The following is a 26,550-nucleotide window of genomic DNA, read 5'->3' on the forward strand; positions in this document are numbered from 1 at the left end:
CCAAAGAGCAGCTGGTAGATTCGAACTGCCAATCTTTTGGTTAGCAGCCAAGCCCTTAACCACTATGCCAGATAGTCTGGCTTGGGTCAGGTGCACCTTAGTCCTCAAAATGACGTCTTTGCTTTTGAACACTTTGAAGAGGCCTTCTGCGGCAGATTTGCCCAAAGCAGTACCTCGTTTGATTTCCTGACTACTGTTTCCATGGGTGTTGATTGTGGATCCAAGTAAAATGAAATCCATGACAACTTCAGTATTTTCTCCATTTATCATGATGTTGCTTATTGGTCCAGTTGTGAAGATTTTTGTTCTGTGTTGAGGTACAAGTCATACTGAAGGCTGTGGTCTTTGGTCTTCATCAGTAAGTACTTCAAGTCCTCTTCACTTCAGCAAGCGAGGTTGAGTCATCTGCATATTGCAGGTTGTCAGTGAGTTTTCCTCAGTATGAGCAGAACTTAAAAATGATTATGCTGGTGTTACTATGTCCAGAATGTTCACAGGATGGGACAGGAACAAGGGGCTGGTGCTTCCTGTGACTGGAGTGATGTCAGTCTGTAAAACAGTCCTTCTGTTGGCTGATAACTTCTCTCTCCAAAGGTTGCACGTATGCAGCTGTATGATATTAGTGCAGTCTTGTGGTAGGCATGATGCTGCATTTGGTGAGCAGCTACCTATTAAGGTTTTGCTGAAACCTATAGCTTCAAACAAGGAGCCCTGGTGGTGCCCCAGTTAAGCACTTGGCCTCTAACCGAAAGGTTGGTGGTTTGAACCTACTAGTAGTTCTGTGGGAAAAAGGACCTGGTGATCTACTGCTATAAAGATTACAGCCAAGAAAACCCTAGGGGGCAGTTTTGCTCTGTTCACATGGGGTTGCTCTGAGTCGGAATTGACTCAATGGCACCCAACAACAACATAGTTTCAAACACCATCCTGGGATTTTGATTTCCTATTTTATAGTTTTATATCTACTTTCTTCATTTTTGACCTTTTGGTTTCATACTGATGGGTTTTATTTTTGTTTGTTTTTTTGTTTTAACAAAGAGAAGTTTACTTCCTCACAGTAAAGTAGGCTAGAAGTCCAAATTCAGAGCGTCATCTCTCTGTCAGCCTTTCTCTGTTGGCCTTTTCCACACAGGTACCCTGGGTCCAAAGGATGTGCTCTGCTCCTGGCACTACTTTCTTAGTGGTGTGAGGTTCCTCTTTCTGATTCCTTCCCTTTCCTTTTTTAAATTTTTGTTGTGATTTAAGTGAAGGTTTACAAATCAAGTCAGTCTCTCATACAGAAACTTACATATACCTTGCTATCTACTCCTAGTTGCTCTCCCCCTAATGAGACAGCACACTCCTTCCCTCCACTCTCTGTTTTCATGTCCATTCAGCCAGCTTCTGACCCCCTTTGCCCTCCCACCTCCCATCCAGACAGGAACTGCCCACAGTCTCGTGTGTCTACTTGATCCGAGAAGCTCTCTCTTCACCAATATCACTTTCTATCCCATAGTCTAGTCCAATCCCTGTCTGAAGAGTTGGCTTTGGGAATGGTTCCTGTCCTGGGCTAACAGAAGGCCTGGGGACTATGACCCCCGGGGTCCTTCTAGTCTCAGTCAGACCATTAAGTCCGGCCTTTTTACGAGAACTTGAGGTTTCCATCCCACTGTTCTCCTGCTCCCTCAGGGGTTCCCTGTTGTGTTCCCTGTCAGGGCAGTCATCGGTTGTAGCCGGGCACCATCTAGTTCTTCTGGCCTCAGGCTGATGTAGTCTCTGATTTATGTGGCCATTTCCGTCTCTCGGGCTCGTAATCACCTTCTGTCCTTGGTGTTCTTCATTCTCCTTTGGTCCAGGTGGATTGAGACCAGTTGATGCATCTTAGATGGCTGCTTACTAGCGTTTAAGACCCCAGACGCCACTCTGGAAAGTGGGATGTAGAATGTTTTCTTAATAGATCTTATTATGCCAGTAGACTTAGATGCCCCCTGAAACCATGGTCCCCAAACCCCTGCCCCTGCTACACTGGCCTTCGAAGCATTCAGTTTATTCAGGAAACTTCTTTGCTTTTGGTTTAGTCCAGTTGTGCTGACCTCACCTGTATTATGTGTTGTCTTTCCCTTCACCTAAAATAGTTCTTATCTACTAATTAGTGAAAACCCCTTTCCCTCGCAACCTCCCCGTTCTCGTAATCATCAAAGAATATTTTCTTCTGTGTTTAAACTATTTTTTGAGTTCTCGTAATAGTCTCGTACAATATTTGTTCTTTTGCAACTGACTGATTTCACTCAGCATAATGCCTTCCAGATTCTCCACGTTATGAAATATTTCACAGACTCATCATTGTTCTTCATCGATGCATAGCATTCCATTGTGTGAATATACCACAATTTATCCTTTCATCCGTTGATGGGTTGCTTACATCTCTTTGCTATTATAAACAGTGCTGCAGTGAACACGGGTGTGCATATATCTGTTCCTGTAAAGGCTCTTATTTCTGTAGGATATATTCCAAGGAATGGGATTGCTGGATCGTATGGTAGTTCTATTTCTAGCTTTCTAAGGAAGCGCCAAATCAACTTCCAAAGTGGTTCCATTTTACATACCCACCAGCGGTATATAAGTGTTCCAGTTTCTCCACAGCCTCTCCAACATTTATTATTTTGTGTTTTTTGGATTAATGGCAGCCTTGTTGGAATGAGATGAAATCTCATTGTAGGTTTGATCTGCATTTCTCTAATGGCTAATGATCGTGAACATTTCCTCATGTATCCGTAAGCTACCTGAATGTCTTCTTCAGTGGAGTGTCTGTTCATATCTTTTGCCCATTTTTTAATTGGGTTATTTGTCTTTTTGTTACGTTTTAGCAGTATCATGTAGATTTTAGAAATCAGGTGCTGATCGGAAATGTCATAACTAAAAAGTTTTTCCCAGTCTGTAGGTAACCTTTTTACTCTTTTGGTGGAGTCTTTGGATGAGCATAGGTGTTTGATTTTTAGGAGCTCCCAGTTATCTAGTTTCTCTTCTGCATTGTTAGTAATGTTTTGTATATTGTTTATGCCATGTACTAGGGCTCCTAGCATTGTCCCTATTTTTTCTTCCATGATCTTTATCGTTTTAGATTTTATATTTAGGTCTTTGATGCGTTTTGAGTTTGTTTTTGTGCATGGTGTGAGATATGGGTCTTGTTTCATTTTTTTGCAGATGGATATCCAGTTATGCCAGCACCATTTATTAAACAGACTGTCTTTTCCCCATTTAACTGACTTGGGGCCTTTGTCAAATATCAGCTGCTCATATGTGGATGGATTTAGGTCTGGATTCTCAATTCTGTTCCATTGTTCTGTGTATCTGTTGTACTAGTACCAGGCTGTTTTGACTACTGTGGTGGTATAATAGGTTCTAAAATCAGGTAGCGTGAGGCGTCCCACTTTGTTCTTTTTCAGTAATGCTTTACCTACCTGGGGCCTCTTTCCCTTCCATGTGAAGTTGGTGATTTGTTTCTCCCTCTCATTAAAAATGTCGTTGGAATTTGGATTGGAATTGCATTGTATCTATAAATCGCTTTTGGTAAGATAGACATTTTTACAATGTTAAGTCTTCCTATCCATGAGGAAGGTATGTCTTTCTACTCGTGTAGGTCTCTTGGTTTCTTGCAGTAGTGTCTTGTAGTTCTCTTTGTATAGGTATTTTACGTCTCTGGTAAGATTTATTCTTAAGTATTTTATCTTCTTGGAGACTACTGTAAATGGTACTGATTTGGTGATTTCCTCTTCGATGTTCTTTTTATTGGTGTAGAGGAATCCAACTGATTTTTGTATGTTTATCTTGTATTCTGATACTCTGCTGAACTTCTCTATTAGTTTCAGTAGTTTTCTGGAGGATTCCTTAGGGTTTTCTGTGTATATGATCATGTCATTTGCAAAAAGAGATACTTCTTCCTTGCCAATCTGGATGCCCTTTATTCTTTTATCTAGCTGAATTGCGCTGACTAGGACTTCCAGCACAATGCTGAATAAGAGTGGTGATAAAGGGGATCCTTGTCTGGTTCCCAGTCTCTGTGGTAATGCTTTCAGACTCTCTCCATTTAGGATGATGTTGGCTGTTGGGTTTGTGTAAATGCCCTTTATTATGTTGAGGAATTTTCCTTCTATTCCTATTTTGCTGAGAGTTTTTATCATGAATGGGTGTTGAACTTTGTCAAATGCCTTTTCTGCATCAATTGATAAGATCATGTGGTCTTTGTCTTTTGTTTTATTTATATGATGGATTACATTAATTGTTTTCCTATTGTTGAACCATCCTTGCATACCTGCTATGAATCCCACTTGGTCATGGTGAATTATTTTTTTGATATCATACTGATGGCTTTTAAGTAGGGCACCAGATTGTTTTTTATCCTTGGTAGCCAGAGTTGAAGGTTTAGGGTATTGAGGTGTTTCATGTGACAGCTTCAATAACCAGGTAATGTTACAAGTTGTTTGAAGAGTCTATTAATCAAAATTGGGTGAGAGCTACACTTAAAGTGGACAGCCCTGGAGGAGAAGGTTTAACTATCACCCAGGGATTTTAAACTGGTAATTCAGGAAAGAGGACAAAATCTTTGGGTTCTGGAAGAAGATGGACTTGAGGGAGCACGTCAGCTCTGGAGAGGTTTCTCCCTGGGGATCATTCTCTAGGGGCAGCACGTGGGTGCACGTGTGCAGCTCTGCTGACTCTTCCACAGTGCTCATCTAGACGGACAGGTTGGGAATTGGCCTGTTTTTTTTTTTTTTTTAATTAATTTTTATTAAACTTCAAGTGAACATTTACCATTCCAATCAGTCTGTCACATGTAAGTTTACATACATCTTACTCCCTTCTCCCACTTGCTCTCCCCCTATTGAGTCAGCCCTTTCAGTCTCTCGTTTCGTACCAATTTTGCCGTCTTTCCTCTTTCTCTATCTTCCCATCCCCCCTCCAGTCAAGAGTTGCCAACACACTCTCCAGTGTCCACCTGATTTAATTAGCTCACTCTTCATCAGCATCTCTCTCCCCCCCGCTGACCAGTCCTTTTCATGCCTGATGAGTTGTCTTCGAGGATGGTTCCTGTCCTGTGCCATCAGAAGGTCTGGGGAGCATTGTCTCCGGGATTCCTCTAGTCGCAGTCATACCGTTAAGTATGGTCTTTTTATGAGAATTCGGGGTCTGTATCCCATTGGTCTCCTGCTCCCTCAGGAGTTGTCTGTTGTGCTCCCTGACAGGGCAGACATCGATTGTGGGAATTGGCCTGTTTTTAATGTGACTCACGTACTTTAAAAAAAAAAAATACTGAGTTTTTGGTGAAAGTGTACAGAGCAAGTCAGGTTCCCATTTGACAGTTTCCGCACAAATTGTTCAGTGACATTAGTTACATTTTTCGCAGTGTGTCAACATTCTCTTTCACTGTGTTCTGTTTGTTCCCTTTCTAGTACTCTAGTCCCTGCCCCCTTATCTTCTCATCTTTGTTTTTGAGCAGTTGCTCACCTTTGGTTGCGTACTGATGGTTTTTAAGTAAGTAGGGCACAGGTCTTATTATGGGTGATACCCTTTATTTTGTGTGCCACTCTGCTGTTTTACTGGAAGGTGATCTCAGGGGCTATGAGATGCTCAGTTCTGGATTTAGAGTGTCTCGGGACGACAGTCTCAGGGAGTCCTCTGTTCTCTCCTGTTCTGTTTGTGACGCACGGAATTAATCTGAAAACGTGGGACTTAATCATTTACGTTCCGAGTGTTCTGAGAGAGTAAATCAAGAGTTAAGGTGAGAAAAACCCTGGCACTATCCTGACCTCTCATCTGTCTTCCCCGAGAAGCTCAGGCTGTCCTCTTGTTTCCGCAGAGGTGGCCTGAGCAACATGTTGTTCCAGTGCTCCCTGCCCGACACCGTAGCCGCCGTTGCCGACGAGCCTCGGAAGGTGCTGCTCCGGCTCTACGGCGCGATCCTGCAGATGGTGAGTTCCGGGGCTGCCGGGGCGGTGGGGGGGGGGGGGGGGCTTTTTAGGGTTTATTATGATCATTTTTCCTCAAATGTCTGGAAAGAGATTTTAAGTACTTTACTAGTGTTATTACAAAAATACATTGCTTTTATTTGAGTTGGGCTGCACAGTGTGGTTTATTGTTGACATTCCAAGTCGGTTCCTGGTTTTACCTATGTATTAGTAAATCAGTACAGGTGTTCCCAGTTTTGTGTCTAGAGAAGATATAATGTTAAATCTTTAGTAGCTCTTGATGATGCCTGAATTTCCTAAAGCATGCTCATATGTTCACATCTGACCTAGATTGTAAGAACCGTTATGTGGGGAAGATACTGGTTTTGTAGCGTAATCAGCACAATTTCAGAGGCTAAGACTGGTTAAAGAAAGTAGGGGCTCCGTGAAGCTGAATTTAGTAACTTCCCTTTGACATTTCTGTAAAACTTTGAATTTGTTAGATTTATAATGTTTTAAAATTTTTATATTAAATCTACAAATCTAATTTGCAATTAATTAAAGCGTGTTATTTGAATTGTCTAACCAAGTCAGTTATTATATTAATATATTATAAAAAAATTAGAACACCCTAAATAAGCAGCTTTGTACAATTTCTGTCATGAATTTACCTTTTCACTGACCACATGTAGAAATGTTTGGTCGATATTTCCATGGTAAATAAACACAATTTAATACCCTTTTTAGTCTTCTTTAGAAGGGCTCCATTTTATCTTCATAAAATAGGGCAAAATGGTTTTCCCACCTAATTTTTTAAAAGAATAGTCAGTTCTAGCTCAAGCTAAAAAGCAGGTCATGTCCACATCTGTGATATTTGATTCTATGTTTAGAAATGTTAAAGTTTAAATTTGTAATCATTTAACGGATTGTCATAATGTGATTGAGCTCTTTCATTGTGTAGTTTTTCCTTGAATGTGTCAAGCTGTGAAAATGTTAAGATCTGGAAATGTTGGAAACAATTTCCCATGTTTAGAGCTTCACAGCTATTGCACGGACACGTGTATCGTGCTCAGGAAACCTAAGGTTGCTTTGTTATTAGGCACAGGCAGCTGACATACAGCCAGGGCCACAGTTCACACTACCTTACAAACACTGACCCTCTCATGATGACATGCAAGCAGAGAAGATTCTGTGTTTACCATGCAGTTCAATTTTTGTATTTAATCAAGTTACAGCTTCAAAGCACAGCATTTGAACACTCAGTGTCTGTTTGGCACTTTTAATGATCTCAGTCTTTTTAGCCATTTTTTCTTTGGAGACTGTTTACATTCTGTAATAAGGATGTCCCAGTTCTGCTCGTTTGTTTCTTGTGCTTTGCATTTAAACAATACCTTTCAAAAACACTTTAATAACAACCTTCTGCTGAAATGACATGTGATTTAAGGATATTGTTTATATCTAATTTACAGAACCATAGTTTCCATTTATAACCTCAGTAGAAGCTTTGTGAACGTGCACATCTGGCTCCTCCATGTACTAGACCCATCTGGGAACCAGGGCCTGTCCTCCAGAGCGGCACTGCCCGAGAGAGCTTTCTGTGCTGACGGCAACCTTCCGTGTCCATGTTGTCCGGCTCCGTAGTCACCAGACAGATGTGGCTGTTGAACACCCAGAAGGTGGCAAGTGCCCCTGAGGAACTGAATTCTAAATTTTCACTCATTTTAACTCATTTGCATTGACAGGGTCACAGGCAACTAGTGACTCCCATATTGGACAGCATAGCTCTAGGATGTGCTGTTTCTATATAGTAAAAGCCAGCTACAGCGCAGCCTGTGCCTGGGCAGGTATCTTTTTCCCTCATAAAGATTCACTGTCTAACAGTTGCTATCTTTTGTCTTGTTGAAGCCTAAAAGTATTACCTTACAGTAGTTAAGTACGATAGAAATGTCTGGAAATAGAAACAACTCTATAACTGTATTTATTTTAAAAAATTTAAAAAGATGATTGGATGACTCAGAAAAATAGAATAGTTGAAGCCACTTAAAATGGAATTAATTCTTACCAAACTAACAGAATGGAGTATGTTTAACACACAGGTTGAAGTTTGGGGGAAGGGGCACTTTGCATTTCGCTTCCCAGGTTCCATCCCTGATGGCACATCTACTGTGAAGGGTGGAAACTCTGCTGGCTGAAAGTGTCTTGGGTAGAAGGGGACATGAGTAGTTTACTAAGTGGATAATATGCAAATGTCTAACAATCTCACAGTTAACTCTACTAGACAGCAGACTCAATTTTACTGGGGAAAATAGCTATTGCTTTACTTCATAGGCAGGAGTCTATATTTTCAGTATAATGGCTCAGCTGGATGAGGCCTTAGTTCAAGTACATTTTTGGGGGGCGGGGGGAGGCAAACTTTGAACCTTATAAAACTATGGTACCTATAGCCTCAAATTTAAATATTTTTGGTTCCCAAGTTCTGCAAGGCTTAGTAGGGACACTGGCTGCCAGAAAGTTGACTGATGGCCACTGTAGACTGGTGGTCACTGTGAGTCCTTGACAGCATGAGGAGGGGATTCTGGAAATTATCTGGTGAGACAGACGGGAGTGGAGGAGACTGAGGAACTGCTGAGATGCCAGCCAGGCAAGGTGCTTTAAAAGCTGAGTTTCCATAGCACCATGCCAGGGCTTTGACCGTAAATCTAAATTCCTTCCCAAATAGTTTCAACTCCGCTTTAATTGTCTAGTATGGCTTTTATTATTTTACCGGGCCATGGGTACAATCATGTTGCTGGTTTATGATCAACTCTTTGGAACAAATCTGGCCCGTAGTGGAAGGCGGGGCATTTATAGTCTACAAACAAGGCCTTCATACCCATAACAACAACAGAAGTTGCCACAATCAATAGTAAACTGTCAGAATTTGCACTAGTTAGGAGATGTGGCTGGGTGCAACAGAGCCCCAATTAAGGAGTCACATGACTTCATCTAGTTGATAGAATTAACTACAGCTCGACTCAAATTTTATGCTTTGCTTCTTTTTTACTCTGCCTCACAGGAAGGCATACACATCCGTATACGCGTGTATGTGCTGCCTGGTGGGCGCAGGTGTATGCCAGCATATGCCCAAATCAGCTATATACATACGGTGGTAGCATCCTTTCAGGTGGGTTAGAATTTACTCCTTTCTTAAAAAATGTTAATTGAGGACTATACATAATGATAGGCCTATGTATCTTCTCAGACGATTTTGCTTAATTATATAGGACGTACCAGTTCGGTTTAGGATTATGTCCCTTCTTTCCCTTTCCCTGTTGTTTTAAGCCTTTGAACTTTTTTAACCTCGGTGAGAAATTATTATGTAGAAATATTTCCTGTGTGTTTTGGTTAGCAAATGATTTACAAGTGACTTGGTTTAAAGTAATCAGATGCTTCTCAATGTTCTCATTTTTCTTCATCTTGGTGTTGTGAGATGTCTAACTTGCTTTATTTCCGTAGTGGCAATGAAATGACTGCTCTTGGCGCAGTTCACTCAGGGTTAAGTAGCCGAGAGCCCAGGTAAAACTCTCTGACTGGATTAAGGTCCAGCTTCTGTCCCACACACGTCTGTCTCCTGTAGCCCCTGTTTCTATATCAGAGGAGACATAAGCAAACTTTCTGACTGTATCCTGGAGGTTTTGTTTAGGGTGTGTTAATTTTAGGGGGCTTAGGAAAAGTCCTGCGTTTGACCCGGGGAAGAATGAGTCCTCTTTTGAAAATAGGAACATGACAAGACAAATATATAGTTTTGAAAAACAGCTATACAGCATTATTTGCAAGAAATTATTAAACATGCAAATATTAATCTGACCTTAATATAGATCAATGTAATTTAATGTATTTTACATAGACTAGCTTTAATTTTTAATGGGAAGGAGGTTATTTCATGAGCCACATAGATGATGAAAAACAAACTCCACTGTAAAACTACTCCTCACTAAACTAGGGTAGCTTAATAGAAATTTTGAGAAGAAGTAATGATTCAGCCTTTGGCATTGTGGAAAGGGAGATAATTGCTAGGAGAGAGCTTGCAACTGTAAGATTAGCTATAAATGTAACTTGGTTTTTTTCCTTTCTGATACTGGGAAGGAACACACGTCCACAGCGCCCAGTAGCAGCCTTTTCAAAGAAGCGAGTTTGGCTGATTACACATAACCAGTTTGCTTATTTGTCATGAATTATGGAAGACACACATGTCAGTACGTATCGTTCATTCAGTGTAACCTGTGCCAATTGGCTAAAGCCTCAGAGGATTGCTTTGTCCCTTCCTCTGGTAGAACAGTGGCTCTGTGTTAAGCCAAGTGCTTCTGTGCATGAATGGAGAGATCGGCCCCACCGTTACAGTGGTCTCACAGGCATGACTGCTCATAATACATTCCAAGATCTCTCTTTGAGTGTTGTCTGGAAAAATGTTTTTGTTGTGTTTTTTAAGTAATAGAAAGCTAATATTAGTGCTTGTTTGAGTACTAACCATAATAAAATAAAAAGCATCCAAGGCACAACGCAGATATGTATTAGTAATTTTAAAAGAGTAAAACTTGGGACCTTGTCCCTTTTGAACTCAGAGAACAACATGGCATCTTCCCCCTCTCTTAACTCCAGTTTAATTAAAAATTAAACCACAATAAAATATGGAAGAGCCCATGGATAGTTAATACTAAAATGTTGGCTATGGAGAAATTAAGCAACTGCTTTAAAACATTTGCCTGTGGAAATAAGGTCGCGCTTCCTGTGCAAAGGCAGCGTGGCAGACGCTCCTTAGTGGAGAGCCCTTCTCTTCCCCAGAGGCTGTGGGAGCACATGGCCCTTGTCACTGAATACCGTGAACAATATTTTCTTCTCATTGGTATTAGGGTCATTATGAGTTTATTCTGCTTTTTAAAAAAATCATTCAATATCCCCTTGTACTTTGAGTATGGCGTAATTATACCTAAGTAGGCAAAACTTCCCTCTCTCAGAAGTGGTTAAAAGACTTTGTGTAGGGTCGCCTGTCCCCATTTGGTCTAGCCTAGTATTTCTCTAGCAAATACTCTCCAAAATCGTTGTCACATCACTGCCTGTGGCTCTTCCATACCTGCTTTGGTGCCTTCTTTGGTAACGAAACAAACCACAGACCACTGTGCCTAACTTTGACATATTCAGAGTGTCCTGGTCTTGCTGATGTTACATGTTCGGGATTTGGGGCATGAAGCCAGCCCAGATCCCTGGTCCCCAGGATGGTGGCTTGAACGCAGCCAGCGTCTCCTTGGGAAGAATGTGTCGTGTTGGGTGGCGTGAAGGGCACTGGGTGATGTACCGCTTTAGCTGTATGTGCATGTGTTCTCTGCTGCAGGCTTGCCCATGCGATCGTGCCTGGGGCACTCTGGTTTCCAGGTGACAGACACGATTCACGGTATAGTATGAGACCTCTGAAGCTGGAGCCTTCTCTACAGCTTTAATTGCTTTCTTTTAGTCCTTGGTTTCCAGAAATGCTTTTTAAAGAGAAAGTTGTAATGCTTGTTAAGTAGCACCAGCTACAGTTTGTGCTGTGCTTAAAAAGAGGTACTGTGAGTACGATTTCAGAATGTTACATGTTGAATATACCCCTTTTTTGTTTTATTTTTTTGTCCAAGAGAAATCAGACGCCTTACTTCTGTTTCCTCAGTAGAAAATGACAGACATTTAGCAATTTTATGAGCCTCAACTTGAGAGTTCAGTAGAAATTTTTAGGTTCCTCTTCCTTCATACCACTTCCAGCATTTAAAGAAGTACCAGTCAGATAGGTAGGCAGACAGACAGACAGACATTTTGGTCAGAGTTTCAAACAAACTTTTCCTTCATTGTCCTGATCAAATAGTGTCCTTTTACCTGTCTTAGCCGGGTGCTAGAGACCTTTCTGAAGGTCATAAGTGAGCTGATAGCAGCACAGACGGGCTGAAGAAGTGAGGACACTTTCTAGAAAAATGTCGCTTGCAGGTCAACTCTTGGGGTGCTTTTGCCTAAGATAGGTTAACCCTGCAAGTCTCAGAGCTGGGTCAACCATTTACCGAGGATCAGGCTTCCATTTTGAGAAGGTCCTGAACTGAATTTTCTGGCCCAAGCTCCCACTCATCTATTTGTGCTCATGTTTTTACTGGCTTATGTTCTAGTTCATTGACGCCCACCAAGTCATTCCATTTTTTAAAGTTCAAAAGGATCAAATTGTTGTAGAATGGGCCTTGGGATAATTGGTGACTCTAGAGATGACCATAAAATGTTAGAATTCACTCGTCTGTTTAAGTTCTTGTCCTTCACATGCGCTCATTAAATAGTCACATAAACTATACTTCCAGTCACACACTGCAATCTGATATTTTAATGTTCTGCAAAATGTTTTCAGAAGATGCTATAAAAAACCATAAAAGCAATGCATAGGCGACATTTCTGTCCTTTTCATAGGAATCAGGGAGAAGGAAGGGTGGAGCCCAACATATCCTTGAGAAGAAAACATAGTGCATCATGTTAGTGAGTTGTGACTGGTGTACATTCTGTGGAGTCATGACTCTCACACTTTTCCTGCCCCATCTCATTTGGATAGATGAAACATAGCCCTATCCTTATCAGGGACCCAGCAGCCAGGGATTCCAACCAGTTGCTTGTTGAGAATCTTCTCTCTCCTAGAGAGTTGAGTCAGGTAACCAAGGTGGATTTTAGGTGTCTTCACTGGCACGGGCTGCACAGTAAAGAGGCCCTGGTCACTCCAGGACCAAATGAACATCACAGTGATTAAACACTCAGAACCGTGCTGCACGGCCTGTTACTGTCAGTGAGATGCCAGCGGCCTGGGAGTGCCTGTGACTTCACTCGGGGTGATAATCCGGGATGAGGGGAGAGAGAGGGATTCTTTTCCCGGACCAAATCTTAGCTGCCCTAGGAGTTGAGTCTAGCTAGCATTTGGATTCTTCTTCCTTAGTCATTCATTTATGGCTCCCAAAGTGTTTTTAAAAGACCGCAACCAATTTATTCTTTATGTAAAAGAGCCTTTAAAGAGAGCTAATAGCTGAATGAGCCACTTGCTTCTTTTTTGGTGGGGAAAGAGTGGTGGAAAGAAGAGTGTCATGTGAGTTTCTACAAACACTCTTACTTGTATCATTTTATTTCTATAGCCACCATTATATTTAGCTTAGTGTCTGCTTCCTTATTATAACGTTATCTGTGATTGGTGATGATTTGATTTCCTGAATGGCATTTTGTTTAATGACATGTCATTCTTTGTAGCTGATTCGTCACTTTTCTCAGCCTGGTCCATGAGCAGATCACTCAATAGTGTTATCTTTAAAGATATCTCGAAGATAAATATTTCAGGTATTATCGATGCTCCAAATGACCTTTCACTGGTTATGCGTAAAAAGCCTTTATTTATACATGCCCGTACAGCCACCTGCACTCCTGTGGATTCTAGGAAAAGCTGAGGTGTGACTTTGTTTCCTCTCACAAGTGGCGTGGCCTTATTAATGTAGTTTAGTCATAAAACTATTTTCCTCCTCATTAGTAGAGGAAATTTTAACTGGCCAAATGATAAGTGTTTATTATGCCTGATGGCTTCAACAAATTTGAAAAGCTAAACCTGTTACCTTCCTGTATCAGGTAACTCCAAAAGGAAGTGGAAGCATCAGGCACATCAGGTAACTTCAGGGCCACCGTTGTGAACCCTCGAGCTGTGGAAGGCACAGTTAAACGAGAGTGCTGCAGCCCAGCCCCACAAGCTGTCATTGTCTTTTCGAAGCCTGAACCGGGACTTTTGAAAGCATCCTGCAGTACTACCATTTACTTCTTCCAGAGTCTCACTTCAAGTGCCAGAACCTTGAAATGTGATTCTGTCAGAAAACGGACATTTGAAAAACTTTGTACTAAATGCATTTATTATAAAAATAACGTATACTTTTAAACATGTTTTTGAGTATTAAAGAAAAAACCAAGCCCGTTGCTGTTGACTCAATTCTGACTCATAGTGACCCCTGTAGGACGGAATAGAACTGCCCCGTAGGATTTCTGAGGAGCACCTGGTGGATTCGAACTGCAGACCTTTGGGTTAGCAGCTGTAGCTCTTAACTACTGCGCCACCAGAGTTTGCAAACCAAACCCCTTGCCGTGAGTCTAGAAGGCTGTACAAAGTGGAAGTCCTCTACTCTCTCATCTTACTTCCTATCTAATAGGATTTAGATTTTTAGAAATTTGGGCTTTTAATTTGAAAGTTCTTGGCCGCTCCAAAAATAAATCAACTTTGAAAATCTTATATTACTTTAAAATAAAAGTGAAAAGATAAATCACATCCCTTTAGTACTGCTCTCACTTCACTCATCTCACGTCCTCCGTCCCAGGCTAATGAATACACGACTCTGACAGAGAAAACGAAGCCAAAGATGATAGGGAGGACGGTGGGAGGAAGCCAGTGGTGGTAGCCTTTCAGTTACACTGGGTGTCTTTTATTTTTTTTGAACAGCTTTATGTTATTATATAACTCACCCATTTAAAGTGTACAGTTAAGTGATTTCTAGTATATTTATAGAGTTGGGTGGCTTAGCTATATTTAATGCATTCTGATTTCTTGGGTCTTGAAATTTGAACGCCTGTTTTTACATATTTTTTACTATGGGAATTTGAAGCATGCACAGAAGTAAGCAGACAAGATAATGAACCCACGTGTCCATTTTCCATCTTTGCCACATGGCCAGACATCTTTCAGATCTTTACTCTTGCCCACTACCCTTGGATTATTTTGAAGCAAATTCCAGGGATTATATCATTTTTCCATAAATATTTCAGTTCCTATCTGAGATGATTGGGAAAAAAAAGTCTACAGTAATGTTCACGTCAAAAAGTTAGTAATGTTAAATATCCAGTGTTCAAAGTTCCAAAAAATGGCAAAATTTTTTAGTTCTATTTTAGAATTTATGAAAGATAATTTTTACTGTCTTACAAAGTTAGTTGAAGGAAAGTTTGAAGTCACACTAACCATTCAAGCAATATCTCTAAATATCTGCTTCAAATAAACATGCCTCTGAAGTAAAATTTCACAGATTCCCAAATGTATTTTGCTTCCTATCTTCCTGGGCAAAAAAGTTCTCTGACCTCCCTTTTGGCAATGTGAGTCTGTCTCTTCCTGGCTCGCCCCAGGGCTTACCTTCTCATGGTGTCTGCCTGCTCCAGGATTTCCTGGTTCCTACCCTTACTGACAGACCTTAGGGAACCTGCACATTGTGTACTGAGGAAACAGAACAGAGGGTTGGGTGTTGCAGGAGTCCGTCTTGCCTTCCTGATGGTGCTCTCTCTGATGGTGTGAGTAAATGCATGCATTTGGGGGTGCGGTGGGATGGGTGGGGGTAGGTGGGGAAATGATGCCTGGAATTTACTTCCACTTAATGGTCTAGTATGTTAAACGGGGTGGCCTTGGGCACTAGCCAGTTTGTAACTTTGGATCAAGTGACTTGCTTTTGAGAGCACCATTAGATAGGGAAGGGGACTTCTGTTGGCTCAATGACCCATTAACTGTATCTCCCTAAGAAGGTACAGTGGGAGGAATAACAGCAGAGGAATAACCACAGTCATGTAGAATTTTGTACAGGTCAAATCCCGTTACAACGCATTTCAGTAGCATATCCAAATTCCTTATTTGTTTTAAAGCTTTTTCTATAATGTATTAATATATATCGGATTGTAGAAATTTTTTTTTAAAAAACCTTCCTTGGGGGGAAAAAGTAAGCACTTGATGCTTTTGTGGCCGGAGGGCGGGGTGTCTCAGTCCCGATTCCCAAGCTTTCTCAGTGCTGGGATCACGGAAGAGAATGCCCCAAAGCTGGGCGGCCCCGTTGCCCTGTGTTGCCCCTTGAGCTTGCTGGCCTTGTGCTTCCACATGAGAGAGGGTTCATTTATTCTAAAGCGTGTTATAAGGATCAGGGTTCGCTTGGTGCTTTGGTGGAAGACTAAAAATAAATAGAAGGTGGCATCCCTATTCACTGGGAACTTACAGACGGCTCGGGAGAGGGAGAGGAGACAGCTAGAGTGTAAGTCTAAGGTAACAGTGTCATCATGGGAGTATTTTGGAGCTGAGGAGGAGGAAGGCTCTCAGAGCGGTAGCTACTCCTCCCTAGGGTTGCACCACAGTATCCATCAAGCCATCAGCAAAGGCCTGAAGGTATTTTTTGTCCCATTTTGATTTTTGAAGCTTTCACTGTAACGGGATTTAACCTGTAACATCCTTCATCAGAGAAGCACAGGTTACACAAAGGACGACATCATCTATCCCCATTTGTATTTTGTGTGCTTGGCACAAGCTGTGCTTAACTATACTTAAAGATGTTGAATGTATATAAATGCAAGCAGTACTAGCCTTTTGCAGATAGCTTCATGAACATGGATGTGTTTATTTTGTTTACTTTTATACTGAGCAAGAGAGAGCATGTAAAACATGTTTATACAAAGCACTCGTACAAACGTAAAGACGTCTGTGGAACCTTCTGTCAGGTTATGATTGCTTTAAATCACTCGGTTTTTGAATGGTGCTAGAGTAGCTGGTGTTGCTTAACGTGGCATTTCTTTTCCTGTCCACACTTTTCACCCTTGGCACAGGTATTTTTGATAAAGCTGTGGAATGGAAAGGTATGTTTTTTTTAATGAGATGTTCAAGAATTTATTACCATAATTTTTTTTAAGAGGCTTCCTTTATGGGCTTCCTTTCATGTCTGGCCTAAGCAGACTTAGTTTAATTGTAATAAATAACACCTAATTTTAGAGGCAATATTCGAGTGTGAAATATTGACACGATGCTTAAGTTTCTGACTTTACTTTTCCCCATGCCCTTATCTCTAATGATAGTATGAAGGTTTTTAAAGCCCTTGGGGTGGTGGGTAGCTTTTAAAATATATAATCTGTGCCATGAAGAATGTAGCCAGAGTTGTTTCTGGTCGTTGACAATCTAGTGTGTTGTCATTGCTAGAATCCTGGTTACCAATAATTTGCAATTTCATTGAGGAAAGTGATGCAAAAGTATCCCCTTACATATTAATATGTAAAATAATTTTCGGGATTGTTGTTTAATTCACACAATCTCTTTAATGGTGGAGGGAAATTTCAGATTTAGCTAGTGACTGGCTGAACTAGAAGAGTTATTGTCTGTGCAAGTGGCTAGTTTGGTTCAGGGCATGTCTGCACGGACTCCATGAAGGTTTCCCACTTGCCTGGCCGAGTCCTGTGCTGACCGTGGCTCTCCACAGGTGTGGTCACACGCCTGCTTTTGCGAGAAGACAGCCTCCTGGGGATAGCGCTGACTTGAAAGAGCCGCAGAGCTAAACTGGTGAGCGAGCGAGCCACCTTGACCATCTTTCTTTCAGAAGCCCAATTGGAAGAGTGTACTCTATTTACTTTCCTCTAGCAATGAAATTGTTCAAAGGCATATGGGGATGGCTTTTGAAACTTGAAGCGATTTGGTCTCAATGGCACATCCCTTTTTCCTAAAGAAAGGAGGCTCTTTATGAGGTGTTGGTACCAGTGGTGGAGACTGGTGGTGTATGTTAGATTGCTGCTGGGCTGATAAGCTTATCCTCCGTTAAAGGTCTGTGATGTTTTTGTAAACGCTGACTGTTCTGGTGGCTGCAAAGCTAGTGCCTGCCGTAGTGTTCCCGTCTCACCGCAAGTGTCTGCTTTTTCTCCTTCGTAGAGGTCCTGTAATAAAGAGGGATCCGAACAAGCTCAGAAAGAAAATGAATTTCAAGTAAGTAATGAAGTCCGTTCCGCATCTGTGTGAGATCTAAACTGGCGTTAGCAAAGCGTGGCTGTTCTGTTTGGCGCCACCTCTCACCTGCCCTTGGAAAATCTCATCTGTCTTTCTTAGAGGAAGGTTCTTAGTATATTGGGAGCCACCTCAGTAAGACTGAGAGAGCAAGGGGTATCCCTGGTTCCTACTGAGAGCGTAGACAGTGGACGTTTGATGTCTTTATGGCAGCCTAGACAGCATTTGGGGTGCTAACGTGGACATTTTGAGGTATCCTTATGTGTGCTATTCTGATGCTGGTATTGCTGAGGGTCCCTCACTCCCGTTGGCCATGATGAGGAAGTGGGGCTGTCCAGTTGTTTGTTTGTTTGTTTTTTTTTTCAATTGTGCTTTAGGTGAAAGTTTACAGAACAAATTAATTTCTTATTAAACAATTCATATATAAGTTGTTCTGTGGCACAGGTTGCCAATGCTGCAATGTGTCAACACTCTCCCCTTCTCCACCCCAGGTTCCCTGTGTCCATTCGTCCAGTTTCCTGTCCCTTCCTGCCTTCTTGTTTTCGCTTTTGGGTCAGTGTGCCCATTTAGTCTCATGTTCCTCGCGTGTGTTCTTTTCCCTATAAACCCCTTTCCACTGAGTCAATTCGGACTCGTAGTGACCCTATAGGACAGAGTAGAACTGCCCCATAGAATTTCCAAGGAGCCCCTGATGGATTTGAACCGCTGACCTTTTGGGTAGCAGCTGTAGCTCTTGATCCCCACGCCCCCAGGGTTTCCTGTTTGCCTTACAGACCTGTCTAATCTTTGGCTGAAGGGTGAACCTCAGGAGTGACTTCGGTACTGAGTTAAAAGGGTGTGTCCAGTTTTTCTGTCTTCTGGATATGGTGTCCTGTTCAGAAAGGCTTCTTCCTAGACTAAGAGACTGTGAGCTAAAACAACCCCGGGCTTGGAAGTGCACCTCTTCAGAAGGGCTTGAGCCTGAGAGCCCCAAGGGCCGACCCGGCCCCTCTTTCAGGCCCAGAAGTGGGGAACCTGGAGCAGTGATCTCCAAGGAGTAAACAACTCTTGAGCACACTCTTGCAGTATGTGCAGGTGTATATTTGAGTCAGAATCGACTCGACAGCAGTGGGTTTTTAGTGGGATATGTAAATTGTATGTACACACATACACAAATAAACTGGTTCGGCTAATGATTTAGGAGATAATATTGGAGCCGTTATTCCTTGTCCTAGAACGTGACCCGCTGAAGCTGGACTCACGAGGACACATCGACCGGGCCCTGAGGACAATCTTAGAAAACATCTTTTAGGGAACCTTTCACATAAACAAATCATAAACGGTACAGAAGACCCACAGACTTCCCACTCTTATCTTTTTCTGTTAGCATTTAGTGAATAGTAAGATTTGTTGGACGAATGAAGACCTTCCTGACTGTCTTTACTGAAACTTGTACCAATGATTATTAAGAAAGACAATTCAAAATGTAGAATTACAGTGACTTAACAGTTTTTAGCCTGTCTGAAAAGGCGAAGCTTTCAGTGGTTTTGCCCATTTGTAATATTAATATATGCTGTTTATTCTGTATCGTTCCTCCGACTCAGACAGACGTGGCTCTGGCAGCATGCTCGTCCGTTTCCGCACTTTTGTCTGTTCTGTGATATTCCTCAGATTCGGGCAGATAGAGCTCTGGCAGCGTGTTTGCCTGTTTCCTACTTTTGCTTCCTTCAACATATGCTGAGTGAAGCCTTTCTTTTTGTTTTACTTTGTGGTATTTTTTACCCTAGAACGCTAATCATATACTGATTATTAAAATAAATAAAACAAATCTGCCGCAAACGACCTCTTTAAAAAGTAAAGATGTCAGCTTGAGGACTAAGGTGTGCCTGACCCAAGCCATGGTGTTTTCAGTCACCTCACATGCATGTGAAAGCTGGACAGTGAATAAGGAAGACCAAAGAAGAGTTGATGCCTTTGAATTATGGTGCTGGCAAGGACTATTGACTATACCACGGACTGCCAGAAGAACAAATCTGTCTTGGAAGAAATACAGCCAGAATGCCTCTTGGAAGCAACGATGGCAAGACTTTGTCACATGTACCTTGGACATGTTATCAGGAGGGATCAGTCCCTGGAGAAGGACATCGTGCTTGGCAAAGTAGAGGGTCGGTGAAAAAGAGGAAGACCCTCAATGAGACGGATTGACACAGTGGCTGCAGCAATGGGTTCAAGCATAACAACAATTGTGAGGATGGTACAGGACCAGGCAGTGTTCCGTTCTGTCGTACGTAGGGTCACTGTGAGTCAGAACCAACTAAATGGCACCTATCAACAACAACAAATTAATTATGAAAATAAATAAATGTAAAGGGGATGAGATAAATTTCAGCACTTGTATTCCTTTTTTTCTCATGTCTCATTGGGTTGTTTCACATCCACCCTACTCTGTAGACCACTGGACTCTGCTCTCAGCGGTGACAGTGACCAAGAAGTCTTCTGCATTCTGGTTTCAACCATTCTGAGCCCTTTCTGATTAGGCCTCTGTACCTCCTGGTGGTTGAAAGTGTTGGACCCCCAGGAGCTCCACAATGCTCACAACAAAGTATATTTTCAGTTCTCCTTTTTTTTTTTTTTGACCCCCGCCCCGCCCCAGCAGCACTGGACACTCTGCCCTTCCTTTTTGAGATGTTTCCTCCTTCAAGGCAGCTATGATAAAGACACAGAGGTAACACCCTCTAGGAGGCCTTCTTCCATTTCTCCTCATCTCCTTTCTGGGAACTCCTGTCTCCTTAGGTTCCCCAGTCCAACTAAGTCCTGTATTTTACCTCCAGGCCAAAGACCCATAACCCCTTATCTCCTTCCCAACTCCCTGTTTGGAATGAACGCTGTCTGCTGGCAATACTCTCTCCCTGGGCCTTTCACAGGCCCCTCAGACTCGCCATGGACAAGACTGAACACACGATCTCTTCTCTTCCCCCACAGCAAAATAGAAACCTGGTCCTTTTTAGGGGTCCCTTTCACAGTGAGTGGCACCAGAAAGCAGTGTGTCTTCTCCGATGCCCTCCTCTCCCTCACCCCTGTCTGAACCAGGAGTTCTGCTGACTTTGTTCCTTTGAACTAAACCTTGGGTCTGTCTGCTTCTTTCCATCTGTACCACCTGCCTACCTAGTCCAAGCTGCCACCATTTCCCCTGTGGTCTCCCACCTCTGCTCTTTCTTTCTTAAATTTTTTTTTTAAATAATTTTTATTGTGCTTTAAGTGAAAGGTTACAAATCACGTCAGTCTCTCACACAAAAACTTATATACACCTTGCTACACACTCCCATTTACTCTCCCTCTAAAGATACAGCCTGCTCCCTCCCTCCAGTCTCTCTTTTCGTATCCATTTCCACCTCTGCTCTTGTTCCTGCCAACCAGCCCCTTTATCACCAGGGTGGTCTCTTTGGATTGCTGACCTGATAACATCATGCCCTTGCTTAAAACCCTTCTGTGGCTCAGTCTTTGCCCCTGGCCAAGTTAAGTGGGCTTTATCCTGCCAAGGCCTCCTGGTCTGACCACTAAACTTCCCAGCTTCAGCCCACAGTCCGTCATGCCCCACCTACCTTCCAACCGTGCTGTCCTAAACAATGTGGTTTATCTTCCTGCCACAGGGCCTTTGCAGCTGCTGTTCCTTCTGGTTGGAATGATTCACACATTGCCCGTTTCCCACCCCCACGTCTGCTCAGCATGGTGGTCTCACGTGCATCACTATCTTGCCTTTTCTTGACCCCAACTCCCTTCACCCTGGGGTCTGCTGTGGCCCCCACCCGGGCTCTGTTCCTTCTGCAGCAGGATTTCTTTAGAATATTGAGTGTTTATACTCGCTGCCCCTGCTGTCTCACTTCCCACTCTCTTTTTTCTAAATAGAAGTTTTAAAAGTATGGGAGAGTCCGAAGGATAATGGCATAAAGGGGATAAGATACAAAGGAGTTCAAGGCTGATGCTTTTTCTCACGGTCTGTGGATTGTTGTGCACCCATCCTGCTCTGGACGCTGGTCTGGAGAAGGTGGGACTTGGCGGGAGGCAATGGGTGAGGCCTCTAAGGGCTGACGAGCAGAGCAGCAATTCCAAAGGTTACTCTCTGGTGATAATGAAGGGCACAGCCTCCGGGACACTGGAATTGATAAGCTGTTATTTTGTCCTACCACTTGATTTCACTCTGTTTTATATGCATTTATTTAATTTTTATTGTGCCTTAAGTGAAAGTTTACAAATCAAGCCAGTCTTATAACAAAAATTTGTATTCACCTTGCTATATACTCCTAGTTGCTCTCCCCCTAAGGAGACAGCATGCTCCTTCCCTCCAGTCTGTTTTCATGTCCATTCGGCCAGCCTCTGACCCCCTCTGCCCTCTCACCTCTCCTCCAGACAGGAGCTGCCCACATAGTCTCATGTGTCTACTTGATCCAGGAAGGCTCACTCTCCACCAGTATCATTTTCTATCCCATAGTCCAGTCCAATCTCTGTCTGAAGAGTTGGCTTTGGGAATGGTTCCAGTCTTGGGCTAACAGAAGGTCTGAGGACCGTGATCTCCGGGGTCCTTCTAGTCTCAGTCAGACCATTAAGTCGGGTCTTTTTACAAGAATTTGGGGTCTGCATTCCACTGCTATCCTGCACCCTCAGGGGTTCTCTGTTGTGTTCCCCTCCAGGGCAGTCATCCTTTATAGCTGGGCACCATCTAGTTCTTCTGGTCTCAGGCTGATGTAGTGTCTGGTTTATGTGGCTCTTTCTGTCTCATGGGCTTATAGTTACCTTGTGTCTTTGGTGTTCTTCACTCTCCTTTGGTCCAGGTAGGTTGAGACCAGTCGATGCATCTTAGATGGCCGCTTGCTAGCATTTAAGACCCCAGACGCCACTCTGCAAAGTGGGATGCAGAATGTTTTCTTAATAGATTTTATTATGCCAATTGACTTAGATGTCCCCTGAAACCATGGTCCCTAAACCCTGCCCCTGCTACGCTGGCCTTCGAAGCATTCAGTTTATTCAGGAAACTTCTTTGCTTTTGGTTTAGTCCAGTTGTGCAGACCTCTCCTGTATTGTGTGTTGTCTTTCCTTCTCCTAAAATAGTTCTTATCTACTCTCTAATTAGTGAAAACATCTCTCCCTCTGTCCCTCCCCACTCTCATAACCATCAAAGATTATTTTCTTCTCTCTTTAAACTATTTCTTGAGTTCTTATAATAGCAGCCTTATACAATATTTGCCCTTTTGCAACTGATTAATTTCACTCAGCATAATGCCTTCCAGATTCCTCCGTGTTACGAAATGTTTCACAGATTTATCATTGTTCTTTATTGATGCATAGGATTCCATTGTATGAATATTATACCGTAATTTATTTATACATTCATCTGTTGATGGACACCTTGGTTGCTTCCATCTTCTTGCTATTGTAAACAGTGCTGCAAGGAACATGGGTGTAGATATGTCTGTTTGTGTAAAGGCTCTTAGTTCTCTAGGATATAGTCCAAGGAGTGAGATTGCTGGATCATATGGTAGTTCTATTCCTAGTTTTTTAAGAAAGCACCAAATTGATTTCCAAAGAGGTTATACCAATTTATATTCCCACCAGCAATGTATAAGTTTTCCAGTCTCTCCACAACCTCCCCAACATTTATTATTTTGTGTTTTTTGGATTAATGCCAGCCTAATTAGAATGAGATGGAATCTGATTGTAGTTTTGATTTGCATTTGTCTAATGGCTAATGATGGTGAGCATTTCATCATTTATCTGTTAGCTACCTGAATGTCTTCTTTAGTGAAGTGTCTGTTCATATCCTTAGCTCATTTTTTAATTGGGTTAGTTGTCTTTTTCTTAAGTTTTTTGCAGTATCATGCAGATTTTAGAGATCAGATGCTGATCGGAAATGTCATAGCTAAAAACTCTTTCCCAGTCTGTAGGTAACCTTTTTACTCTTTTGGTGAAGTCTTTGGATGAGCATAGGTGTTTGATTTTTAGGAGCTCCCAGTTATCTAGTTTTTCTGCTGCATTGTTAGTAATGTTTTGTGTACTGTCTATGCCATGTATTAGGGTTCCTAGCATTGTCCCTATTTTTTCCTTCTGTGATCGTTATCATATTGGATTTTATATTTAGGTATTTGATCCATTTTGAGTTAGTTTTTGTGCATGGTGTGAGGTATGGGTCTTGTTTCATTTTTTGCAGATGGATATCCAGTTATGCCAGCACCATTTCTTAAAGAGACTGTCTTTTCCCTATTTAACTGACTTTGGGCCTTTGTCAAGCATCAGCTACTCACATGTGGATGGATTTGTGTCTGGATTCTCAGTTCCGTTCCATTGTATCTGTTGTTGGACCATTACCAGGCTGTTTTGACTACTATGGTGGAATAGTAGGTTCTAAAATCAGGTAGAGTAAGGCTTCCCACTCTGTTCTTCTTTTTCAGTAATGTTTTACTTATCCGGGTCTCTTTCCCTTCCATATGAAGTTGGTGATTTGTTTCTCCATCTCATTAAAAATGTCGTTGGAATTGGGATAGGAATTGCATTGTATCTATAGATTGCTTTTGGTAAAATAGACATTTTTACAATGTTAAGTCTTCCTTTTATGTAGGTCTCTTTTGGTTTTTTACAGTAGTGTTTTGTAGTTTTCTTTGTATAGGTCTTTTACGTCTCTAGTAAGATTTATTCCTAAGTATTTTATCTTCTCAGGGGCTATTATAGATGGTATTGATTTGGTGATTTCCTCTTCAGTGTTCTTTTTGTTGGTGTAGAGGAATCCAACTGATTTTTATGTTTATACTCTATCCTGATACTCCACTGAACTCTTCTATTCGTTCCCGTAGTTTTCTTGAGGATTCCTTAGGGTTTTCCATGTATAAGATCATGTCATCTGCAAATAGAGATACTTTTACATCTTCCTTATCAATCTGGATGCCCTTTATTTCTTTATCTAGCCTAATTGCTCTGGCTAGGACCTCCAGCACAATGTTGAATAAGAGTGGTGCTAAAGGGCATCCTTGTCTGGTTCCCGATCTCAAGGGGAATGCTTTCAGGCTCTCTCCATTTAGGATGATGTTGGCTGTCGGCTTTGTATAAAAATATATATATATTTATATATATGCCCTCTATTATGTTAAGCAATTTTCCTTCTATTCCTATTTTGCTGAATTTTTATCATGAATGGGTGTTGAACTTTTTCAAATGCCTTTTCTGCATCAATTGATAAGATCATGTGGTTCTTGTCTTTTGTTTTATTTATATGATGGATTACATAATTGGTTTTCTGTTGTTGAACCATCCCTGCATACCTGCTGTGAATCCCACTTGGTCATGGTGAATTATTTTTTTTTGATATATTGTTGAGTTCTGTTGGCTAGAATTTTGTTGAGGGTTTTTGCATCTAAGTTCATGAGGGATATAGGTCTGTAATTTTCTTTTTTTGTGGTGTCTTTACCTGGTTTGGTATCAGGGATATGGTGGCTTCATAGAATGAGTTTGGGAGTATTCCATCCTTTTCTATACTCTGAAATAAATACCTTTAGTAGTAGTAGTGGTGTTGATGCTTCTCTGAAAGTTTGGTAGAACTCTGCAGTGAAGCCTTCCAGGCAGGGCTTTTTTTTGTTGGGAGTTTTTAAATTACCTTTTCAATCTCTTCTTTTGTTATGGGTTTGTTTAGTTGTTTTACCTCTGTTTGTGGTAGTTTAGGGTAGGTAGTGTTTCTTTCAAATTTGTTAGAATACAATTTTTCGTTGTAATCCGATATGATTCTTTTAATTTCATTTGGGTCTGTTGTAATATCGCCCATCTGATTTCTTTTTCGGGTTATTTGCTTCCTCTCCTGTTTTTCTTCTGTCAGTTTTGCCAGTGGTTTATCAATTTTGTTAATTTTTTCAAAGAACCAGCTTTTGGTCTTGTTAATTCTTGCAATTGTTTTTCTGTTTTCTATTTCATTTAATTCTGCTCTTATTTTTATTATTTGCTTTCTTCTGGTGCCTGAGGGTTTCTTTTGTTGCTCTCTTTGTATTTGTCCATGTTGTAGGGACAGTTCTTTGATTTTGGCCCTTTGTGCGTGTGTGCATTTATTGATAGAAATTGACCTCTGAGCTCTGCTTTAGTTGTGTCCCAAAGGTTCTGAATAGGAAGTGTTTTCATTCTCATTGAATTGTATGGATTTATTTATTCCATCCTTGATGCCTTCTGTAACACAGCTGTTTTTGAGCATGGTATCGTTCAGCTTCCAGGTGTTTGATTTCTTTTCTCTGCGTTTTGTGTTACTGATTTCTACTCTTACGGCCTTATGGTCAGAGAAGGTGCTTTGTAATACTTTGATGTTTTGGGTTCTGTTAAGGCTTGCTTTATGGCCTAATATGTGGTCTCTTCTGGAGAATGTTCCATGCGCGTTGGACAAGAAAGTGTACTTGGCTGCTTTTGGGTGGAGTGTTCTGTATATGTTTGTGAGGTTAAGTTGGTTGATTGTGGCATTTATATCTTCCGTGTCTTTATTGAACTTCTTTCTGGATGTTCTGTCCTTCACCGAAAGTGGGGTGTTAAAGTCTCCTAGTATAATTGTGGCGCTGTCTGTCTCACTTTTCAATGCTGTTAGAGTTTGTTTTATGTGTCTTGGGGCCCTGTCACTGGGTGCATAAATATTTAACATGGCTATATCCTCTTGGTATACCATCCCTTTAATCATTATGTAGTGTCTTTCTTTATCCTTTGTGGTGGATTTAACTTGATCAACGTCTATTTTGTCAGAATTTAATATTGCCACTACTGCTCTGTTTTGATTGTTGTTTGCTTGATATATTTTTTTCCATCATTTGAGTTTTAGATCTTTTGTGTCTCTAAGTCTAAGGTGTGTCTCTT

At 41.6% G+C, this 26,550-nt stretch overlaps 1 protein-coding gene across 6 annotated transcripts in view; it reads left to right on the top strand.

Moving 5' to 3' along the window:
- CHKA (choline kinase alpha) overlaps positions 1-26,550 on the top strand; it is a 76,356-nt gene that overhangs the window by 24,069 nt on the left and 25,737 nt on the right. For 4 of the 6 annotated variants that reach the window (XM_010599147.3, XM_064287661.1, XM_064287662.1 and 1 more), the window contains exons 2-3: positions 5,837-5,948; positions 17,635-17,688. In XM_010599147.3, coding sequence (XP_010597449.3) covers positions 5,837-5,948; positions 17,635-17,688 — 166 coding nt within the window. Of the gene's footprint in view, positions 1-5,836; positions 5,949-16,547; positions 16,578-17,634; positions 17,689-26,550 lie in introns of all 6 variants that reach the window. The other 2 variants (XM_064287663.1, XM_064287659.1) reach the window with 2 other exon arrangements.

Source organism: Loxodonta africana, chromosome 7 (assembly GCF_030014295.1).
Source record: "Loxodonta africana isolate mLoxAfr1 chromosome 7, mLoxAfr1.hap2, whole genome shotgun sequence".
Classification (NCBI taxonomy): domain Eukaryota; kingdom Metazoa; phylum Chordata; class Mammalia; order Proboscidea; family Elephantidae; genus Loxodonta; species Loxodonta africana.